This window comes from Balearica regulorum, chromosome 21, assembly GCF_011004875.1.
Source record: "Balearica regulorum gibbericeps isolate bBalReg1 chromosome 21, bBalReg1.pri, whole genome shotgun sequence".
Classification (NCBI taxonomy): domain Eukaryota; kingdom Metazoa; phylum Chordata; class Aves; order Gruiformes; family Gruidae; genus Balearica; species Balearica regulorum.
In genome coordinates this window covers 2,412,989-2,432,525 of record NC_046204.1, presented here as the reverse complement: position 1 = coordinate 2,432,525, position 19,537 = coordinate 2,412,989, and the positions used below count along the sequence as shown (strand labels likewise).

Below are 19,537 nucleotides of genomic sequence, written 5' to 3'. Positions count from 1 at the left end.
CAGAAGTAGGAGGATTTTAAACTTTTTTCCTACAGTGTTTTGAAGCAAGCCTTGTGCAAAATCACTCACTGGTTTGCAGTCTGAGTTGTCAAACGTGATCACAAACTCTGCCCGCACATCCCCAGGGATAGCTGGGACAAATATAATCTGAAGTTTGACTGAGCTGAAGGGTCCAACTTCACCTTCAGTAACCTAAACAAGAAGTAACATGTTTTTAAGGAAAATCTGACTATTACTGTAGTTGGCTATAAATTGTATTGAAATAAAAAGACAGTATATACTCATACTACACAAACGCTCTATTACACCTAGTTTGTAACTAGATTATGGAGAATGTAAATCTCTACAGAATCTTTCAGCTCAAATAAGTCTTTATAGATCAAAAGAAAGGGCAAATATGTCATGTGATTTCATTTTAAGAATTAACTGTGATACAGTGAAGCCCAGTGGGCTTAAAATCAATCACGTACTTAAGCTTTTCCCAGCAGAGCCAAAGCCATTTATTTGATGTAGGCTTAGGCTAGTGAAAAATCTTGTCTGTACCTCAGTATATTCATTACCTTTCCAAGCATAATTTCAACTGGTGTTTCTTCAAGAGAAAGTTCCACTAAATTACATGCATTGTCTGTGTCTAGATCTGATCTGGAATTTAATACATCTTGACCAAGTTGTTCTGGGGAAAAAGACCAAAAACAAAACCACAACCACATATAAAACCCCACAAAGTTCTGGATGTGCGGATCTATTCACTAAACAAGAATATCAAACAGAGCAGAAGTACATTGATTTTGGTCAATATTGCAAATGCAATAATGTACACCAATCATGTGGAAATATAAATGTCTAGAAGGAAATTTCAGTTTGGCCATGCAACTTTGCCCTAGTCCAAAAGTCTACCTTAGGCCTTCTACTACAGAGTAATCATATTAATGTTTCAGTAGGATAAAATATGTATCAGTGATTGTTACAACAAGGAATGCAAATTCAGCTGAAAGCATGAACTGGACTTTAAGAACAATTTCAGTGGGACACAGCAACACAGTCAGGAGGACCTGCAGAGCAAGTCAAAGTGCTGCTTCACTTTATTTTCAGAACAACTACAATAAGCACCTTTAATTAAACAGTCTCCCACCAGGGCTTCAAAGTGCCTTAAACTAATCCATCACAAGGGAGACGAAGCTGACTCTGGACTGTATGGCAGTAATCAACTGGCAACCATATGCTTCACATTAACCAGGAAAAAAAAAATCAATGTGTCATGAGATATGCTAATGTGCCAAAGCTATGGATTTTTTTTTTTTTTTAAGGTCTGAAAACATCTTTAAAGGCTCTGTGTATGTGTTCTGTGGAGACAGCTACTGTGATTTATGGAATCACTCCATTTCACACAGATCCTAGATTTAAAAAGAAAGACCACCCACAACCTTTTCATGGAATTTTTAGTTTCCTGCAATTGGAATGATCAATATGCAGAAGAAATATTGAACAATACAGATGAAAGTACAGTTTCTTAACTTCTTTTTTCTACAAGACTGGATTTCATTAAGCACATAGTAAACATTAGGAATAAGATGGAAGATGTCTGAGGAGGTTCATCTTTCTGCTTCCTTGTTCCTAGAATTACAGACTATAAAAATAAACCTGTCATGTGGATTTCTATTCTGAGAAGTGGGTATTCAGTTGCTGAGTCAAGAAGGATAACAATTTTGCAGTTTCTGTAAGCTAGTTGGTTTCTGTATTCTTCTGAGACTGAATTGTTGATCACTAATGAGAAGTGAGATTCTCTGTTGCTTTTGATATAATGGTGTCAGTACACTATTTTTAGTCATTTTTGTGATGCAGCATACAAAGAAATATAACACTACTACTAGAATGGTGAACTAAATTTATTGAGTAACTTTGCAATCTGAATTCCACAGCTTATTACAGGAAACACTACAAATGGATAATGCTTAGCCTGGGAAACTGTTTTCTAAAATAGTCATCTCACCTGTGGGACTACTGCTCAAGCTCATCTCAGTCCTCTGCTTCTCCATCTGGGTTACACAGTAGGTCAGTTCTTCACTATGGTCAGGACAAATTTGTTCCTCCTTTTCAACTACAGATGTCACAGGACTATTGCTGATTTTCTTTTCAGTGATGTAGTCACTGAGATGTTGAGTAACCTATTAGAAAACACAGAAAAAACATTTTCTACTGTAACCGTTCATCTGGCTTGCACCAGCTCCAATTTTATCAAGCAGTTTCAAATTGGACTTGTGTTTTCGTGCAGCTGTTCCACATTATAAATGGAGAAATATGTTGCACTTTCTAAAAACTGCACATTCTAGTAGACCTTTATCAATGAGCAGATTTAATATTTGCTTGCTGCCCAAAACAGGTAAATAATGTAGTGGGAGCAATAGAATATAGTGTTAGTTATTTTACAATTGACAGAACTAACATTTTTCTAGGGGAAACACAGGCAGTTCTACATCAAAAATAAGTCTGCTAAAACTAGACTTCTGTTTATTGCACACCTACAAAAGATAGAATGCAGAAGGAAAACCATGGATACAGACAGTGTTATTTCACAAATTCTTTATTTGAACCATGCTTTTAACATAAGCATAGTATGAGAGTTGAAAACCATGGCAAACAGCTCAGCAGTTTCACTGTTCATACTATTTAATGTAGTGTTCCAAAAAGAAAGGTCGACCCTTTTCTTAGAACTTAAAACTGGGTTAGATTATCAAGTAGAGAATTTTGAAAACTGAGGCAATTGCTCTTCAACAATCAAAGAAATTAAAGACTGCACTGATAGAACAAAGATGAAGTATCTGCACTGCATTTGCAAGAATGTGTAAGCACTTCAGAACAAAGACATGCAACCTAGTAGTGGTATTCTCCCTGGTCAAGGGCCTGTGAAATCCATCTGTTTATGGGTACTACCTATGCAATACTTGAGGAAAAAGGAACATTTATTATATCCATCAACACAGGAATTACAAAGCATGTGTTCCTACCACAGTGAGTGGTTGGTTAGGGGTTTTTTTAAAATCTGAAAATTTCCCCACTTTAAGAATAAAATCCACAACTCATTTAGAAAAGGAGCAAGTACATCTTCAGACTTCAGCAGTTCAGTCTTCTCAAAAATCTGCCCCACAGTGCTGACATGAAAAGACGATTGTATGCATGATTGCTTTGTAAGTATTTTTCCACTTAAAATTATCTGCTACATGGAGGAGTACAGCTGTTAGGATTCCTCAGGTTTCTGTCAACTTGGAAATTGGCTTGCTGTAGGAGCAATCAATGTCAGGTCTAACACTGAACATTTTGTCAGCTCTGTGCCAAACATCTGAGTTTTGGTGTGTTTCTTCAACAGTCTCTGCTTCATTCCCACCCAGGACATTCCATAGGACACAATATTACAGTCATTTGCATTCATTCCACTATTGATTTGAGAGATCTTCCCTCAATTCTTTTAACACTGCTTATTATTATAATTTTCAGGCAACAGCCCTTAATGTAATTCTTAGTTTGACTAAGATGACTTCTCCCCTTGTAACAGCAGGTTGTCAATAACTATGACTGTCCTCCTTTGATAGGAAATTTAAATGAAGAGCTCCGAATTTTTAAAGGAAGATCACAGGCTAGTGCTCCCAATTCTCATTACTTTATGGCTAGTTTTGCAACAGTTGGCATTTTTCTGAAGTCCAGGAGCTAGGATTTTAAATTACTCTGTCAGAATCTTCTAACTACAGTATTTTTTCCTAATTTTCATGGATGTGGAAAAAACAGGAATCACAAATTTTTTTTAACATTTTAGTCATTTATCATTGTTGGTTCCCCCTCGCCTTCCCAAATAATTGTTTTTAACTATTTTGTGTGGTATTTGGGGTCTAACAGATTGTTAAGATATGCCAACCCAAACATAAACAAACTACTAAAGGTTGGACCAGATGATCTTCCAAAGTCCCTTCCAACCTGAGCTGTTGTATGATTCTACCATGCTTTGCAAAGCAGAACACTTCTATCAATTTAGGGAAATGCTTTTGAACCTACCATTCTTCCAGGAGAAGATTTTGCTGTTGCTCTGCATGAGCTACTGTCACCTGCTGATGTCTGAACTTTGAATCTTGTTCCCAAAGCTCCACTGTTTGTCAGGTTGATGGTCCGTGAAATTGTCTCTCCCACTACATGGCTGCCAAAGTCAATGATCTCTTTATCTAGTGCCAGCTGTGAGAAGACAAACTATTAATTACTACTGTCCTAGATAGTCAGTAGTGTCAATTGAATGTCCACCTTTTCAAGAATAGGACTTTAAAGTTCTTATTATCATTTCAAAGATGGTACAAAATAACTGCATGAACTGTGAGTACCCTGCCTTTTTGCAGAAGCCAACTCACTAGAACAATGCCTTGTTAAACTAAGCCACTTCCATTTCAGTCCACTGGACAATGGAAAAAACAGGTTAAATTCTATTCATAGTAGCAGCTTGCATAAGTCTTCAGGTAGTTACTCTGGAAATAGGTAATATTAATATTTACATACCAATTCAACATTGTTGCACTTGCATTACAGTAAAATGGTTTCACTAACATCAGGCTGAGAAGCAAGCAGCATTTAACATCATATAGTGACTACGTATCCGTTTGTAAGACATCCTGTCTTGTTTCTTTGAGCTATAATAGTTTACAACCAGTTTAAAGAGTAATACACTACTTCATATAGACTTTTTAATGACTTTAACTGGATGTATGATAACGGAAGGCTTGTAACTCAAGTTCAAGCATCAAAAAGACAAAGACAACTTGGTTGCTTTGCTGGTATGCTGCTTACAGCTGAACTCTTCCCACTTTCAGGGCATAAAGAACAGGAGTTCCTGCATGTAATTAGTGCACAATGATGGTATGAATTCTCTAGGTGAAGAAAACTACTCCTCTGATCAAAAAATAATGTTCTGGCTTTCTACTGCATTGTGCATTTTCATCTTCAAGGTTCTGGCTTTCTACTGCATTGTGCATTTTCATCTTCAAGGTCTTTTAACTGAAAAACCAAAAAGAGTCCTATACACATAGTCAGATTCAAGTATGCCATATCGATGTGGTATCATTCTAGCTTCCTACAAGTGCTTAAAAATTAAGCACATCCTTAAATACTTTGCTAGATAGCTAATATAATAATTACAGTGCACTACCATTCAGTTACTTACCTTACCCTCTTCTATTTTCTGCGTAACAGATTATTCTTGATTCATTTCCCTGTGCACAGAAGTTTCAATGTGCAGTTCAGGAAAAAAACTTTACACACAGTCTTATTCATTCAGTTTACTGAAATGTAGTATCACAAACTCCAGGAAGACATTCATGTGTCTAAAGTCTTTTAAAAAGATTTTTTATTAAGTATGCTCCCAGTATATCGCAAGTTTTGCATCTGCCAGTCTTATTCCGACACTGGGTGTCTCCTTGCATAATCTTTTTCCTCTAACACTGTATATTCTCATCTATAATTTCTTTTGGCCTGTAAAGCCAAAGCTGCCCTTAGCTGTGAAGAAGTAATTTAAAAACAAAGTTGTTTTATCAAATATTTTCTTCAGGTTAGCTCATAGGAAGTTATCTAAAAAAGTTAATGCTGCCTATAGTTTCATCTCTTAACAGGAAGAAAGTTATGTGCTTTGCTTACAATTTAGTATAGAAATCTCAAAAGATTTTGAGATGCTGAAAGAAAGGAGAGATTATATGCTTTTTATAAATGCCAGAAAACATAGAAAGATATTGTGATATTTTGATTTTTCTCTACATAGAAAATTAAAATTAAGAATAAACTACTGCAGGTCATGGATGGAATTTCCAAAAATTACAAGGAGACAAAAGAAAGCTCATTCCCAGCCATTTCTCTTCCCTCCATTCACAATGGAACATTGTGTCATCAATTTTGAAACAGAACTACTTCAGTTAACTATGAACTTTAACTTCAGAGTGGAATTAAGTAAATCCATTAAGATAATTTTGTATAAATCTCAGTGTAATCTGGGAAGCTAAGGAATGAATAACTTTCTGGAAAGAGATTCCATTTAAAAGGAAAACAGAAAGAAATAGAAATACCTCTTGCTATATATTTTCAGTAACGTTTAAGCTAGCTCACATTTTCTATTACTGTTGTTATACTGACTTTGAGCATACTTTTAAAAAGCCACTTACAATGCATCTCTTGGCTGTACATTTCAATGGAACAGAAAAAGAACCTGTCTGTGCCATAAACATCACTTCTCCTTCCAGAGTTTCATTTATCTAGAAAACAAGAAAAACCCCAACCAAGTAATTTGCAAAGATTTAACCTATGTAGTTTGAGGAAAAAATATTCTCCCTCATTCTTTCAGGAACATATTAAAATGTATCTCTACAGATTCTACATTTCTGTTTTAAAACAGTCTTTGGTAACTGCCTGGCTAACTTTAGCTAGGCAATATTATAAATCTTCATCTGGAGCAAGTTTGAAAACATACTCCAAGGATACTTAGTGCTAGGCATTTTTCTAAAACGTGCCCTTAGAATATGCCTTGTTACAACTCAAGAGTTTGAACATGCACACGGTTGTCCAAGTACCACTGTACCTTTTCTAGAAATGTAGTTTGTTTCCTTGTTAACTGTTAAGAAATTACATTTTTGATGGTTTTAATCAGGCTAGTGGATTACACTAGGATTCTCATCATTGTGTAACTTAGCGCTCAGGTGCACTTACCATTGGCTTAAATGTTACCACTATTTCACAGGACATTCCAGCAGACATTTTGCCAGGTGGGTCAAAACTATGGAGATAACGAACATAAAGCTCCAAATTAAAGCTGTGTATGAAACATCCAGCTCCTATTCTAGTAACAATGGCAGATTTAAAAAAATGTTTCACCCACTTGGATTAAATATTTGGAAAAGTCAGAATGAGTGACAGATTAATGAAAAGCTACAGAACCCTGCTGCAATAGTTGAACTAAAAAGGCCAATTCTTTATTGAGCTTTTACCCAGAAAGTCTTCAAGTGCCTTCATGCTACAAAGAGACTGTAGCCCAACAGGTGAAGCTGAGGGTCAATAACATCATCAAGAATGATGGATCAATCACCTACTCTAACAACTAGGAAGCCATCTTCTCCCATTATCCATTTTGAGTGTTGCTCCATAACAGCTCCCCCATCCAAACAGGAAATGAAGAGGGGGAAATTAAAAAAAAAGGTAGCAGCAAATGGTTAGAGTACATGCTGGCTGCTGCAAACTGTATCAAAATATCTTGAATAGAAACTGCCACTTATTTCAATGCCTCATTTCATGGTCTGTGATGCAAGCAGAATGCCCATCAGAAGACAAGAAATCTCACAGCTGCACTCTAAATGAAATTATTAAGGCACTACTGGAGACCTATTCTGCCTGGCAGAAACAGAAAGGAAGCTAGACAAAATAGATAACTAAATGATGTTAGCCATGGGAATACCTAAGCAAACCGAAACACAGAGCATACATACTAATCACAATTCTATTAAAACAAAATTAAAACCAAACAAAAGCAACATGAAACATTTTCAAACAGAAAAGGGAAGCTGTGCAGAATGTGACTAGGGAAATAAGCATCTGTATACGAATCTCCAGAACAGATCACTAGCAGTTGCCCCTGAGAAAGACTTTAAGGAGTAGCTCCTTCTATTTCAAATGTTACCTTCATAAAATATTTATGATTTAGAGCACAGGCTGCCAAACACACAGAACCACTCTGCTAAGAATAGACTCCCATTGCATAGAAATGCAATAATGCTCATTTTAACCATGAGATATGGCTTTTTATTAGGAAATATAGTGTCTGTCACTGATAACAGTTCCCAAGCATTATGTCTGTAACTAGCTGTGCAAGTGATTTAGAGGACAGCTGATACCATGACAGCTTAGATATACTGGGCATTTTCAAAATACTTGTGTTGTGGTTTAACCCCACAGGCAGCTAGAACAACACACAGTCGTTAACTCACCCCCCCACAGTGGGGTGGGAGGTAAAACTTGTCAGTTGAGACAAAGACAGTTTAATATGACAGAAAAGGAAGGTGATGATGATAGAATATACAAACCAATTGATGCACACCACAATTGCTCACCACCTGCAGACCACTGATGCCCAGCCAGATTCTGAGCCGCAGTCTAAAGCCCCAGCCAGCTTCCACCAAGTTATATACTGAGCACGACGCCATATGGTATGGCACAGCCCTTTGGCCAGTCTGGCTCAGCTGTCCTGGCCATGTCCCACTATACAGTGGGAGATCAGTATCTACAAATCTGATCTGTGCTGTTCAAGTTATTACTACAACAATGGATAATAAGATCTATTGATTATTTTTTATAGCTGTTTATCTGGCAAATGTATAGGTAACCAATTTATTTGGAAAAAAATTGACTTAATTCATCAGATATCAAAAAATCATTGACTCGTTCTATTCACAATACTTGATGTTTAATTTGTATTTGGAGAGCACTTTAAAAGGCAATTATATCAAGAAAAGACTTAGACTTTTCAGAAAGGGGTGTTTCATTTTTGGTCACAAATCAGAGGTGCTGATTTAAAATATATAATTCTCCAACATACTAAATGAGTAAAAGACAATCAATCTTTGAGAGCAGGAAAAAAAATCCTCATTTTGTCAGATTAGTACCTTCAGACTTTATAATAGAAATTAAACAGGTATGACAAAGTAGGTCAAAATTAAATCCACATACAGGATTTCAAAACAAGCAGAAAGCTACATTCATATTCAGCTGAGCAATAGAGCAAGTTTAAAAGCTTCAGTGCTCTGCTATGTTGTGGTCAATTAGGCATCTCCATTAGTCTGTGACTAAAGTGCTAAATGTTTTTAACAAGATCTTCTACAGCACCTGGATTCAGGCTTCGCAGCTCAAGTGATTACATTCAGTCAAGAACTGGAGTATGTTCACATTCCAAGGTACTCTGATAGGGACTAAGTGGGCAAGGAATGGCTTAACTATGCACCATGGTTTTTCTTATCAAGCTAGCTAGAAATTCCAAGTGCAATCTATCACTACAAACTGACAGTGGGTAGTGAGCTGTAAAACTATTTCTAGAGTAAGAAATCAGTTACTGCGGTAATATACAACTTGTTTATTTCTCTGGGGTATGATTAAACAGCCACAGAAATGGTTTCTTCAGGTCAGCCAGCGGTAAGAGTTGAAATCTTAACTTTTTATGTAAGCCAAATGAACTTGCTCCAATGTCTCCTGTATGCCAATAAGCTTCACTTACACACAAACAAGAGCTTTAGTATTTTTTCAATTTTAGGCTAGACTACAATCAATTTTTTTCTTGTTTCACAGAGTTCCAAGTAGACGTATCATTTTCTTGATGTCACTTTTTAGATAAAGGTAAGTTGTGAAAAGTAGTATTTTAAATTTTTAAAGGCTTGAAATATCTCCAAAGCAAGCTAGTCTCCAAAATGTTCTTAAAAAAAGATTTTGGGGATACTTCCATCTGTTTGTTTATAAACAGTCAAATAAAATTATCAATATAGTTAAACTGAGATTAATTTGCAGTCTCTCCCAACTGGAGAGAGTACTCCATTATATAACCTGTCATCAGCATTGTATGAATGGATTGATGGGAAAGACCACAGGATTTCAGTTTAAGCTCTTTGCTCTGAGATTGATTCCTTTATTTCATCAGCGTCTTCACATTTAAACTTGAGCAGTGATCTGGAAATTAGTGTGAATCATGCTATGAGGGATGGCAGCTGCTGGAAGGTTTGCCTAGGCTTAAAGGCCTTTCTGGTGGCCTAGAAAGAAGCTTGGGTTCTCTTACTTCTTTGTACCAACAAAGAGATCCTTTTCCCCTTTTTAAGAGGGTCTGACATTTGGGGGAAAAAAGCTTTCTACTAGCAGTTACCACGGGTCTCTATTGCTTTCCACAGATTAGGGACTGGTCCCCCGCTATCACCACTACAGAAACCAAAGACATGCAGCTCGGGCTCAGTAAGCCTCTTACTTCTCAGCTCTGAGACACAGTTCCTTTCCTCATCACACAAGAATGGAATGTAATAATTTAGATGTATGTACTGAAATCTATTTAATCTGCTACAGAATTTGGTTGCATCTCCTGTTGTGGTACAAAGGTAAAACAAGCAACGAGTCTACAGTTAATTTTACTTACTGAATACTGATGAAGTCCTGCAGCCATTCACTGATTCCCACTAGTCTGCAGAAATTAACACCACAGGATGCATTTATCAAAACTATCTTCTTTTTGTAGACTTGACCAACGTCAAAATCCTTGGAACACAAACATATCAGATGGCATGAATTACAGGAAATAGTATTTACACATGTAATGACAAAACCAACTACTTTTGCAATAGTTGTGCTCACAGTCCCTCCTGGGATCAAAAAGTATTGTATAAACACACAAAGCATTGCAGTGATTGTCATAGACATTATGTCACATTCATGGTCTAACAGAGTTGTTGATTTAGATTGCGTGTGGCAAAGACAACGCAGATTTTTTGAATGCAGAGCGAGGTGCCACTGTCTTCCAATGGAGATGTGCTGTTTCTGTGCAAGACGCACGCTCCCAGCTCCTAACAGAACCAGAACGCCATGAAAGCTGTGTATACCTGGGCACATTCCATAACACACGGGCAAGAGTCCCAGGGGCTGGCTGCCAGCATGTTTCTCCAACACAGAAGACTTGCCTGATGCACCACACTAGCAACCTTTTCAAGTGCAGAGAACTAGGCGTAGTGCTACCCCTTCACACAGTACGCTTGTTAATTACAACAAAGAGATAAACGGCAGCTCAGTTTCCTCACGACCAGTACAATATGATGGCTGCTTGCAAACTGAAATCTTAAAGAAGTCTCAACTACAATCCAGTTAAGGACATTATTTTATAGAAGTAATGTACATAAAATGCGTAAGTAACAGTTACACTGCCTTTTTAAAAGCACGGAACACAGTCTAACAAGATGCTTCATCATTTGCTCGCCTTTCTGACAGTATTTAAATTTGCCTAAGGAAAGGAAGTATTTTATCATTTAGACCTTATTAGTAAAACTTACTAGTTTATTTAATCTAACACTTAGATAAGAGATTGCTAGAGAAAAAGGCAAGTACTGTTTCAGATTTTATTAAAGACCTATTAAAGACAACAAGAATTATTTTTTCTTCCCAGTGCAACAGAATTTTGATCAAGACATCACACATAATCTTTACAGATCCTATGCTGAACGGCCACTAACCTTGAAATGAATGCAGCTTGGTTTACTATAGAAAGTACGTCCCTTACATTCGCGACCAGACAGTATTTGCTTGTGAAGAATTCCAGGTTTGAATTCCTCCGTTTTTTTCTCAAAAATTTCTTTTTTCTCTACCCTTGTAGCCAGCTGCTTTGGATCTGTTTCTTCTCTGGATATCTAATAAGGAACACCAGTAAAAAAAACACCATGACTGTAAGCGTGATCACAGAATCAATAGCTCAAAGTAGAAAAGTGTGCGAATGGGACCTTTTAGTATTTAGCCAGCCTTTATTTGTCTCCAGAGCAAACTCAGCCTCCCAACTTCTGCGTGAAGAATTTAAATTTAACCTCAGCTCTGTTTTGTAGCTTATCATCATCCCACAGTATGACATCATGTTTTTAGGGCATGATCTGCTTTTCTGCACTTAGAATTTTTTCTACCTCAACTTAAACAAATACTAATTCAGAAAAAAAAAAAAAACAACAGCTGACTTCACTGGAACATTTCCATTACAGTCCAGTGCTTTTTTCATGCAAGTACATGAATATGTAATGACATCATTGGTTTTTGATTGATTATAACATCTGCTCTTGAAGGTCTTCTACGTCTCAAAAAAGCAGTATATGCAAGCATACCTTGAAATAACACTTATGATCTTAACTACGCAATTCCATTCTAGAAGAGTGTATTATTTAGTTCTGTAGAGTATGGAATGCTATTACTTTGCTAGAAGATATGCTGTTCTTTGCCTAGTATGGTATGAAAAAGGTTGCTTCCACATAAAGCAATCTGTGTTGCCAACTCAACAGAAAGTCATGTTTAGTTTTTTTAAACTCATACAAGCAAGCATGATGTGATGTATGTCTTCACATATCTCTGAACTAAAATTGAAGTACTGCTTTCTCTTTAAGAGAACAAACACTACAAGAATAGTGTCAAACAGCAATTGGTCTGAATATATCCTCACATCTGAATCTCTACATCGACATAATAAAGTCTGCATTTTAACTGAAAAACAGATAACTTCTGTTTTTAAGCAAAGTTCCTAAAACACCACTTACCAGTGTCATTACTTCACATATATACAACTACTAGAGAGGCAAATGAAGCTTCTCTAATCCATTAAACTACTTTTATGGATACCGTCAAAATTTTGTAAAGACTGACTTCACAATGAGTCAATTACAAAACAATCCACTTTTTTCTTTTCTATTACTAATAGGAAATATGACAACATTTACCTTGTGCAGGTCACATTCCTGACTCCAAAGTCCTGGGAACTCTGGTTCTACTAGGGTCTTGTCCCTCTCTTCCTTATCTCCACCACTTTCACAGAGCACTTCATGGGGTATTTTTTCAGCAATCTCTCCTACAGAAGCAGTTCTCTCACCAGCTGAGGAACAAGCTGATGGAGAGCACCATGACTTTTGTGGAAGAACCTAAATTTTGAAGATACAGTTAAAAGTTACTAGATGACAGTTACTTCAATAGTTAACAGTTTCTGAGGAGATCTTTTAATACAAAAAAAGACAGGTCTGTAAAGCTCAGAGGCCAAAGATGACAACTTAGGTCGATCCCTTCTTAAGACACTGAATACAGGCAAAATCTTATGTTAAAAGCATATGACATTAGCTGTATGTATAATAATTATACATGTTCCTTTTCCAGGTTAAGTAAAGGTGGCCTGTCCACCTTGGTCCAGACTGGTAATTATACATAACGTTAACAGTATACGTAGGAGGCTAGAAACTAGTCCTCAGGCATGAGAATACTGACTGTAGTCAGTCAGTCAGGAAGTGAGGGTACTTTGCATGGGTTTTGTGTTCAAAAATTCACCTCTTCTTACAAATGCCCTTAAAAACTACCCCATACCAAATAGAAAAATGTCTTTATTCATATAAGCATCAACAACCAAGAAAACGGAGGCTAAGAGTCATTAAGAGATCTAATGGAGATATTAGTCAGCATTTCTTCTGTACTGCCTGGTATTTAGTTGTAGCCTGTGCTATTCACAGGCAACAGAATTCACTGCCCTGCACCTTTGACGAAAAATAAATCTGAAGACAGTTAATTCTTAGGCCTCTGTTTACCTGTGATATTGCTCCAGCTGAATGTTTGCAGGTCTTCTCAATATATTGCCATGTTTTCATTCTCCACAGTAAAGAATCCTCAAGTTTACCACCACCCTTAATTGCCTTAGTACGGGACTGACTTTTTCTCTGCTTGTGAAGAGAAGCTTTTTCTTGCAAAATCTGAGATACAATCTCAATTTTTCTTGATTTTTGCTGTTCTCTAAAAGCTCTGTAATCCAATGTTGTAATAAATATTAAACCAACTATGGATGTTTACTAATATATTAGCTATGGTCCAGTTTCTTTTGAGCCTTTAAGCTAAACAGCAAGTCTTTACATCTTTAAAATTAAGGAACATAATGGTTTTAATGGCTAAAAAGTTATTTCCTTTTGCATATAATGCAGATAGATATATTCAGGCTGAAATATACTCAGAGAAAACTGAGAATGTCCCTTCACAGAAAAGGGGAAAGGCAGTACTCTGGGAGAAATATCTAGCATTTCTTCAGCAGATTAGCAGGGTGGTAGCTGAAATTAGAAAAGAACTGCTGTGAGAAACATGACACAGCTAACATTAAGACTAACAAACTGTGATTTCCTTTGGCCTGCAAAGGGAAACAGTGAAAGGAAGAAAGGTGAAAGGATTAAACTTAAATAGAGTTGGGTATTTCCAGCAGATCTCTACAAACTGGCATGATTATTTTATTAATGTGATTTTTAGAACACACTTAGGGATAGCAGCAGTGGTGATATGCAGCCATCAAGACTGAAGCTTTATTTAATCAAAACTTGAGACTTACTGAACCTTTACTTATTAAACCTCTAACATTTGCTACAGGTTACTGCCTGTGCAGAACCAGCATGCAGAAACACATACCTCAGCAACCCTCTCTTTGTTATCTTAGCTCAAATTCATCTTCATAAGAGGTAAAACCAATCATTAAGCTTTACACTGGAGCAGATGAGATACAGGCACATTCCTATCAACTTTACTACAAAGGCAGAGGGGGAATTTCAATCAAAAAAAGCATGAAGGAGAGTACCTTGCTTCTGACCTTACTGCAGCACAATCTTCCAGAGATTGTCCTCTAAAAGCCTAAGAAAGCTATTCAATTTTTATAAGGACAGTGTTCAGGAAACGCAGAAGTACAGTTACTTCAGGCATCCAGTTTAGGTTCATTGAATTTCTCTCCCAGACTAGTTTATCTTCCTTGCACTAATCCTAGAACATAAGCTCCTAATTTTGGTTGTCTCAATAACACCTAAGCTAAAAATTCAAGTCGCTTAAAACAGACTATACAAATACCACACACACAGAGTGCACTCCCTTGAGACACCATCATAGATGTTCTGTTTTCAGCACCTGATTAAGAGCTCCAATATATTACTGCATGAGCATCAGTAAGCAGCTGAGAGTTTGATATAGATATGAATACTTACTGTTTCTCTTTTTCATGCTCTAGCAGTCGTTTATGGAGAAAAATTTCCTTGGCAACATTGCCTCCTTCTGCCAGGATAGCTTCCCTCATTTTCATCTCCTGCTGCTTTGCCTCAAAGGCCATTGCTTTGTTCCAAACCTGGAGAGTTTGGAGTTTTTCCTAGGAAGCCATACAAACCACAGTTACATATTTGATTCACATCTTAAAGAATATAAAAGTATCTAGTGTTGGTGCCCTTATCCAAGTATAAATTTGTGGTAGAGTTCTCCAAAGTAGAACTTACTGGTTTTAATAAACACAGCAGTCATGGTGTGCTGAGATGCAGAAGGCTCTGACTAGGCCAGGGCTCCTTCTTTACCCTTCTAGCCTGCCCCTGAAAGGCTACTCAATGAAGTAATGTGAAAAGATACAGTTCTATTTAAATTAGTATTAAATTAAGACCATTCCTTCATATTCTACAGAACATAAGTAGAAAAGCAAAGTAGCATAGCTCAGAAATTCTTATTTTACATTATGTAAATTCTTAATGAAGTGGTTTTCTTCCATATGTTTTCTCCATATGAAGTATTTCTGCACTGGGATCCAAATAACTGGAAATGCTTCTGGCTGAGTTTTCAGAGAACTTATTTGTAGTATGCATTATTTTCAAGAAAGTTACCTTACCAGAACAACTCAATTGTTGACAGAATAAATTCCGTAAGTAGGAGTGTCAAACTCTGCCCATACAAATCTAACACCATTACTCCTGGAGTTAAATTCTCCCCAGTTCCAGGAGAGATTTGGTTGGTGATGTGGCAGCATCACACAACAATTCTGCAGTGAAAACTGAAATTACTTTCATTAAAACCTAGCAGTCTAACAAGTCGACTTCTCCATTCCCATCTATGCCAGAGCAGCAGTACCCTATTGGAAGTTATGCTGGTTTTCAGGGAAAGCACAGCTTGTATCCTTCTCTCCATATGCTCCTGAGTTTCCACTTCTTCCTTTGCATTTTTTTCATGAATTCTGTAAGCAAAGAAAAATCTTTCAGGCTCAGATCCTGGAAAGCTTTTAGTATTAGAATGTTTAACCTGACAAGTAGTAATTGTCAATGTCACCATTCTTCCTGTAAGCCTCTGTGTTTACTATGATACTGGGTGTGGGTAAAGTGGAACAGTTGGAAGACTCTTCTATATCCGGTACCGCTCAAGTTACAAGTGCCAACAGGCTTTCAACTAGTTCGCTCGACAACTTTTTTTTTATTTTGAATATGAAGAACATGTTCCATATTATGACATATATCTACTTGCTAAAATAAAGTAAGAATTCAGGTGTTGCTCATATAACCAATATCTAAACAATTATGTAGTGAACTTTATACGAGCCAACCATTTGTACCCACACTAAAAATAAACCCTAGAAACTCTAGGCTAGAAATAGGTGGGCATGCATCAAACCTGAGAGTATTCCAGCTAATATAATAGTAAACTAGAAAAGAATTAGTAATAACAGTATTTGATTGGAAAAAAAATACCTTATTTGGGTGTTTTTCTTAATTATTACAAATTTGCACATGCCATCTAATGAAAAATAAACCAACACAGAAACAGTACAGTTATTTCATTCATTTTTTCAATTAAGTCCTAATATATAAGTAAAAATAAGTAACAAATGTTCACAGTTTCTTTAGTAGCAAAATAATTCAGCACCAAATTAGATAAACATAAACCTATGAATAGAGCATTTACTTTACTATTAACCAGAAAAGGAGTGCACTGGTACTGCGGCAGAAGATTTCCAAGTGTAACAGAACATACACCTAGCAGAAAAACAGTTCTTTTTCAAAGACTAAAGGGTGAAGTATTGCACACCAGAGAATGTACAGTGGCAGAAAAGGAGTGAACAATAACCTTGCCATGCTTTTTCTCAGGAAGCATACTGCTTTTTCATGGTTCCTTTTGGCATCTTCAAACATTTTTTTACGCCTCTCTTCATATTCTTTCTGGGCTGCTGCTTCTTTTCTACAAAACACAGGCAAACCAACAGTTGCAGCAGGACTAAGGAAACCCTGATTCCAACACAGTGACATCTGAGGGTGGGGTTGGGGGGTTTATTCACATGTGCTGAAATGAGGACATTAGTCTTCCCCCCCAGCCCGTACAGTCTCTTGTTTTCACAAAACCTATAGATAAACTGATAAACTGGTGTCCTCTTTCTCTCCAACAAATCTTGAGGTACTTGATCATAAGTTCAGAAGGTCCTGGCAGCCAGTAAGAATGCAGATGCATGCAGTTAGTCTGACCTAATAAACTTCGTTTCCTTTGGCAAAAATAATTTGCTGGTTTTGTCTTTAGCAAATTTATTTTCATATATCAGAAATCTTTACCTGCATAACTGCAAGACTGCAGGCAATTCTTATTTTAATTCCATTTCCTTATAGAATATTCCTGAAGCAACACCCAGCTAAGAACCATGGTACCACTGGTATTTGAATTAGTTAATCTTCTCAACACCTGAAATAGTGAATTGGCTAAAAATAATACAGAGAAAGGAAGCAGAGCATGACTTATAGGTGCTTACTTTTCTCTAGACCACTGATTTTCTTCTGCTTGCAGTGCTGCTATTTTTTCCTTCCAAATCCGCACTTCAGCTTGTTCTTGGTATTGCATCTCCAGCTCCTCCTCATCTTTTTTAAGTTGTTCATGAAGGGTTTCGTATTTTCCCTGCTCAGTTTCTATCTGCCACATCTCAAGCCTTTAAAACAAAGTGTGAGCAGTTTTCACAGAAATACTGACATTCTTTCACTTAAGGGTATTGAGTACATAAGACTCTATGGTGGAAATTAAAACCCAGCCACGTTTTATTTTTTAAATTATATTGTAAATCATACCATTAAGGACACAGGTATCGTACCTTTCAGACTAAGACTCATCTCTAATAGCATATCTCATTTTAGAGACATCAAAAATATTGGTAAAAAAGTAAAAAAAATACAGCTCAAGATTCTGTTTCTCAAATTAACATTTACACAGAAGAAAATTTAGAAAAATAGCTTTTTCTTCAACAGCAAATAACTTTAGGGACAGGCCATAGCTTTTATTCTTTTATGTTTTGCTGAAGGAATTTAGATACTATAGGGATACACATAAATAGATTAATATAGTTATTGCTAATAACACAATAAACGAGTCAAGCATTTTAAAGTTATTATACAACACTGCAGCAGAGCATACTGTATTCTGGTTAATCGCATCTATAAGAACATGCTCATGTTCTTCCTTTGATGTGGTGGCATTAGTAGTTGTACCTTTGGTGCCATAATATAAACACACTCGCCTGTTGCCTTCTGCAAAAGGCAGTTATATTCTGTCTTAAATAAATAATTTAGTATGTGTGAAGAATCAGTTACAAGCAGCAATGTTAGCTTAGCATAAAAATACACAGTACCACTACAATGTCTCCATCATTCTCAATTTCAGTATTTTCCTTTATGGCCTATAAAAACACTAAGAGGCATAAATTAAAAGTGTTTAAGCTCATTCAGAGATCAGTATCACAGACAAGTCTACTTTAGTCCAGCTTATTTTCCATTTAAAGTGAAACCTGTTTAGGTCCACAATGTATGCACAACTCCAAATAAACCCAAAACTTCACTTATGCATGCAGAACTAACTCAGGAGCTGAGCCAGAGCAACCCATTTCCTAAGCAATGAACCATTCAAACTAAAAGTTGCTCTCAAGATCCTTTGCCTTGCAGTGAACCTCACATGACCTCAAATTGTGTAGTTCAGTATTTACAAGCAACTTCTGTAGTGATTAACTTTTTAATCCATTAAACAGCATATAAAGACTATAATAAAGATTGACTCCCATCGCACTCTTTTTTTCATTCCGTCACTTACATGTTTTCTTTTAGTGTCAAAGCAATTTTCAACTCAAAATCCTTCTCCTTCTCCAGTTCAGTGCACAGTCGTCTGTGCATTGCCTGAAGGCGGGACAGGGCTGCGCTGTCAACATTAAAAAGAAACAATCAGAAAGAAATTGGAACTAATAAAAGTTAAAAAATCCTCCCTGCAACAAAATCAGCAACAATAAAAAAAATTAGTAGACAGTATACTACAAAAATCAGCAGACAGTGAACTGACTATATTCAACATAAACTCCCTTCCTTGAAATCAAAACTGGAAATGGATCTTCTACCTGCAGTTACTATAACTTCAAAAATTTTGTATTGGGCATCAGTAACGCTAATGGTAGCTAGTAGTTTCATTATTGCTAAAACATGGTGCCTTTGAGCTTCATAAGCCAGAAATTTATCAAGTCTTCTTACTCCACTATTCACTTGCTAAATATATTAGACTGTGAGAATTGTTCTTTTTCCTGTATATCTAGACCTCACAATTTGACACATCATAAGCATAAAAACGTCTACAATGCCTTTCTTTGTTGGGCTTTGTTAGTAAGACTGTCTCTTCAAGATGCTGAACAGGGAGTACTAGCACCCATCACAGGAGTCTCATTAGCATTCAACTCATCATTTTTGTTCAAGCAGCTATTCCATTTTGGCAGTTAACCTACCTCTATCATTCATCGATTATACTAACTCGACAATTAATACAGGTCATAAAATGCAGCTGCAAAGTTTGTTCACAATACACTTGTTCCTGGTACACAAGCCACCCACTTCTTTCTATTTAAACCAAATGTGAAGAGTACAGTAAATTGCCTCCCACTTTATAGCAAAAGTGTTTCAGAACAGCTCCTGTATGCAGGACTACTCCTGAAAGGCAT

The 19,537-nt window shown here is 36.6% G+C and overlaps 2 protein-coding genes across 4 annotated transcripts in view; one reads left to right on the top strand and one right to left on the bottom strand.

The window, feature by feature from the left end:
- Window positions 1-19,537, top strand: part of GABRD (gamma-aminobutyric acid type A receptor subunit delta) — a 107,237-nt gene that overhangs the window by 57,649 nt on the left and 30,051 nt on the right. The gene's annotated exons all lie outside the window — the stretch shown is intronic.
- Window positions 1-19,537, bottom strand: part of CFAP74 (cilia and flagella associated protein 74) — a 46,531-nt gene that overhangs the window by 22,742 nt on the left and 4,252 nt on the right. For both annotated transcript variants that reach the window (XM_075773257.1, XM_075773258.1), the window contains 15 exons: window positions 18,649-18,753; window positions 17,327-17,500; window positions 16,657-16,767; window positions 15,670-15,772; window positions 14,769-14,926; window positions 13,347-13,557; window positions 12,498-12,695; window positions 11,259-11,432; window positions 10,175-10,293; window positions 6,724-6,790; window positions 6,183-6,272; window positions 4,045-4,218; window positions 1,991-2,165; window positions 561-673; window positions 70-192 (listed from right to left, as the gene is read on the bottom strand). In XM_075773257.1, the coding sequence (XP_075629372.1) occupies window positions 70-192; window positions 561-673; window positions 1,991-2,165; window positions 4,045-4,218; window positions 6,183-6,272; window positions 6,724-6,790; window positions 10,175-10,293; window positions 11,259-11,432; window positions 12,498-12,695; window positions 13,347-13,557; window positions 14,769-14,926; window positions 15,670-15,772; window positions 16,657-16,767; window positions 17,327-17,500; window positions 18,649-18,753 (2,095 nt within the window). The remainder of the gene's footprint in view (window positions 1-69; window positions 193-560; window positions 674-1,990; window positions 2,166-4,044; window positions 4,219-6,182; window positions 6,273-6,723; window positions 6,791-10,174; window positions 10,294-11,258; window positions 11,433-12,497; window positions 12,696-13,346; window positions 13,558-14,768; window positions 14,927-15,669; window positions 15,773-16,656; window positions 16,768-17,326; window positions 17,501-18,648; window positions 18,754-19,537) is intronic.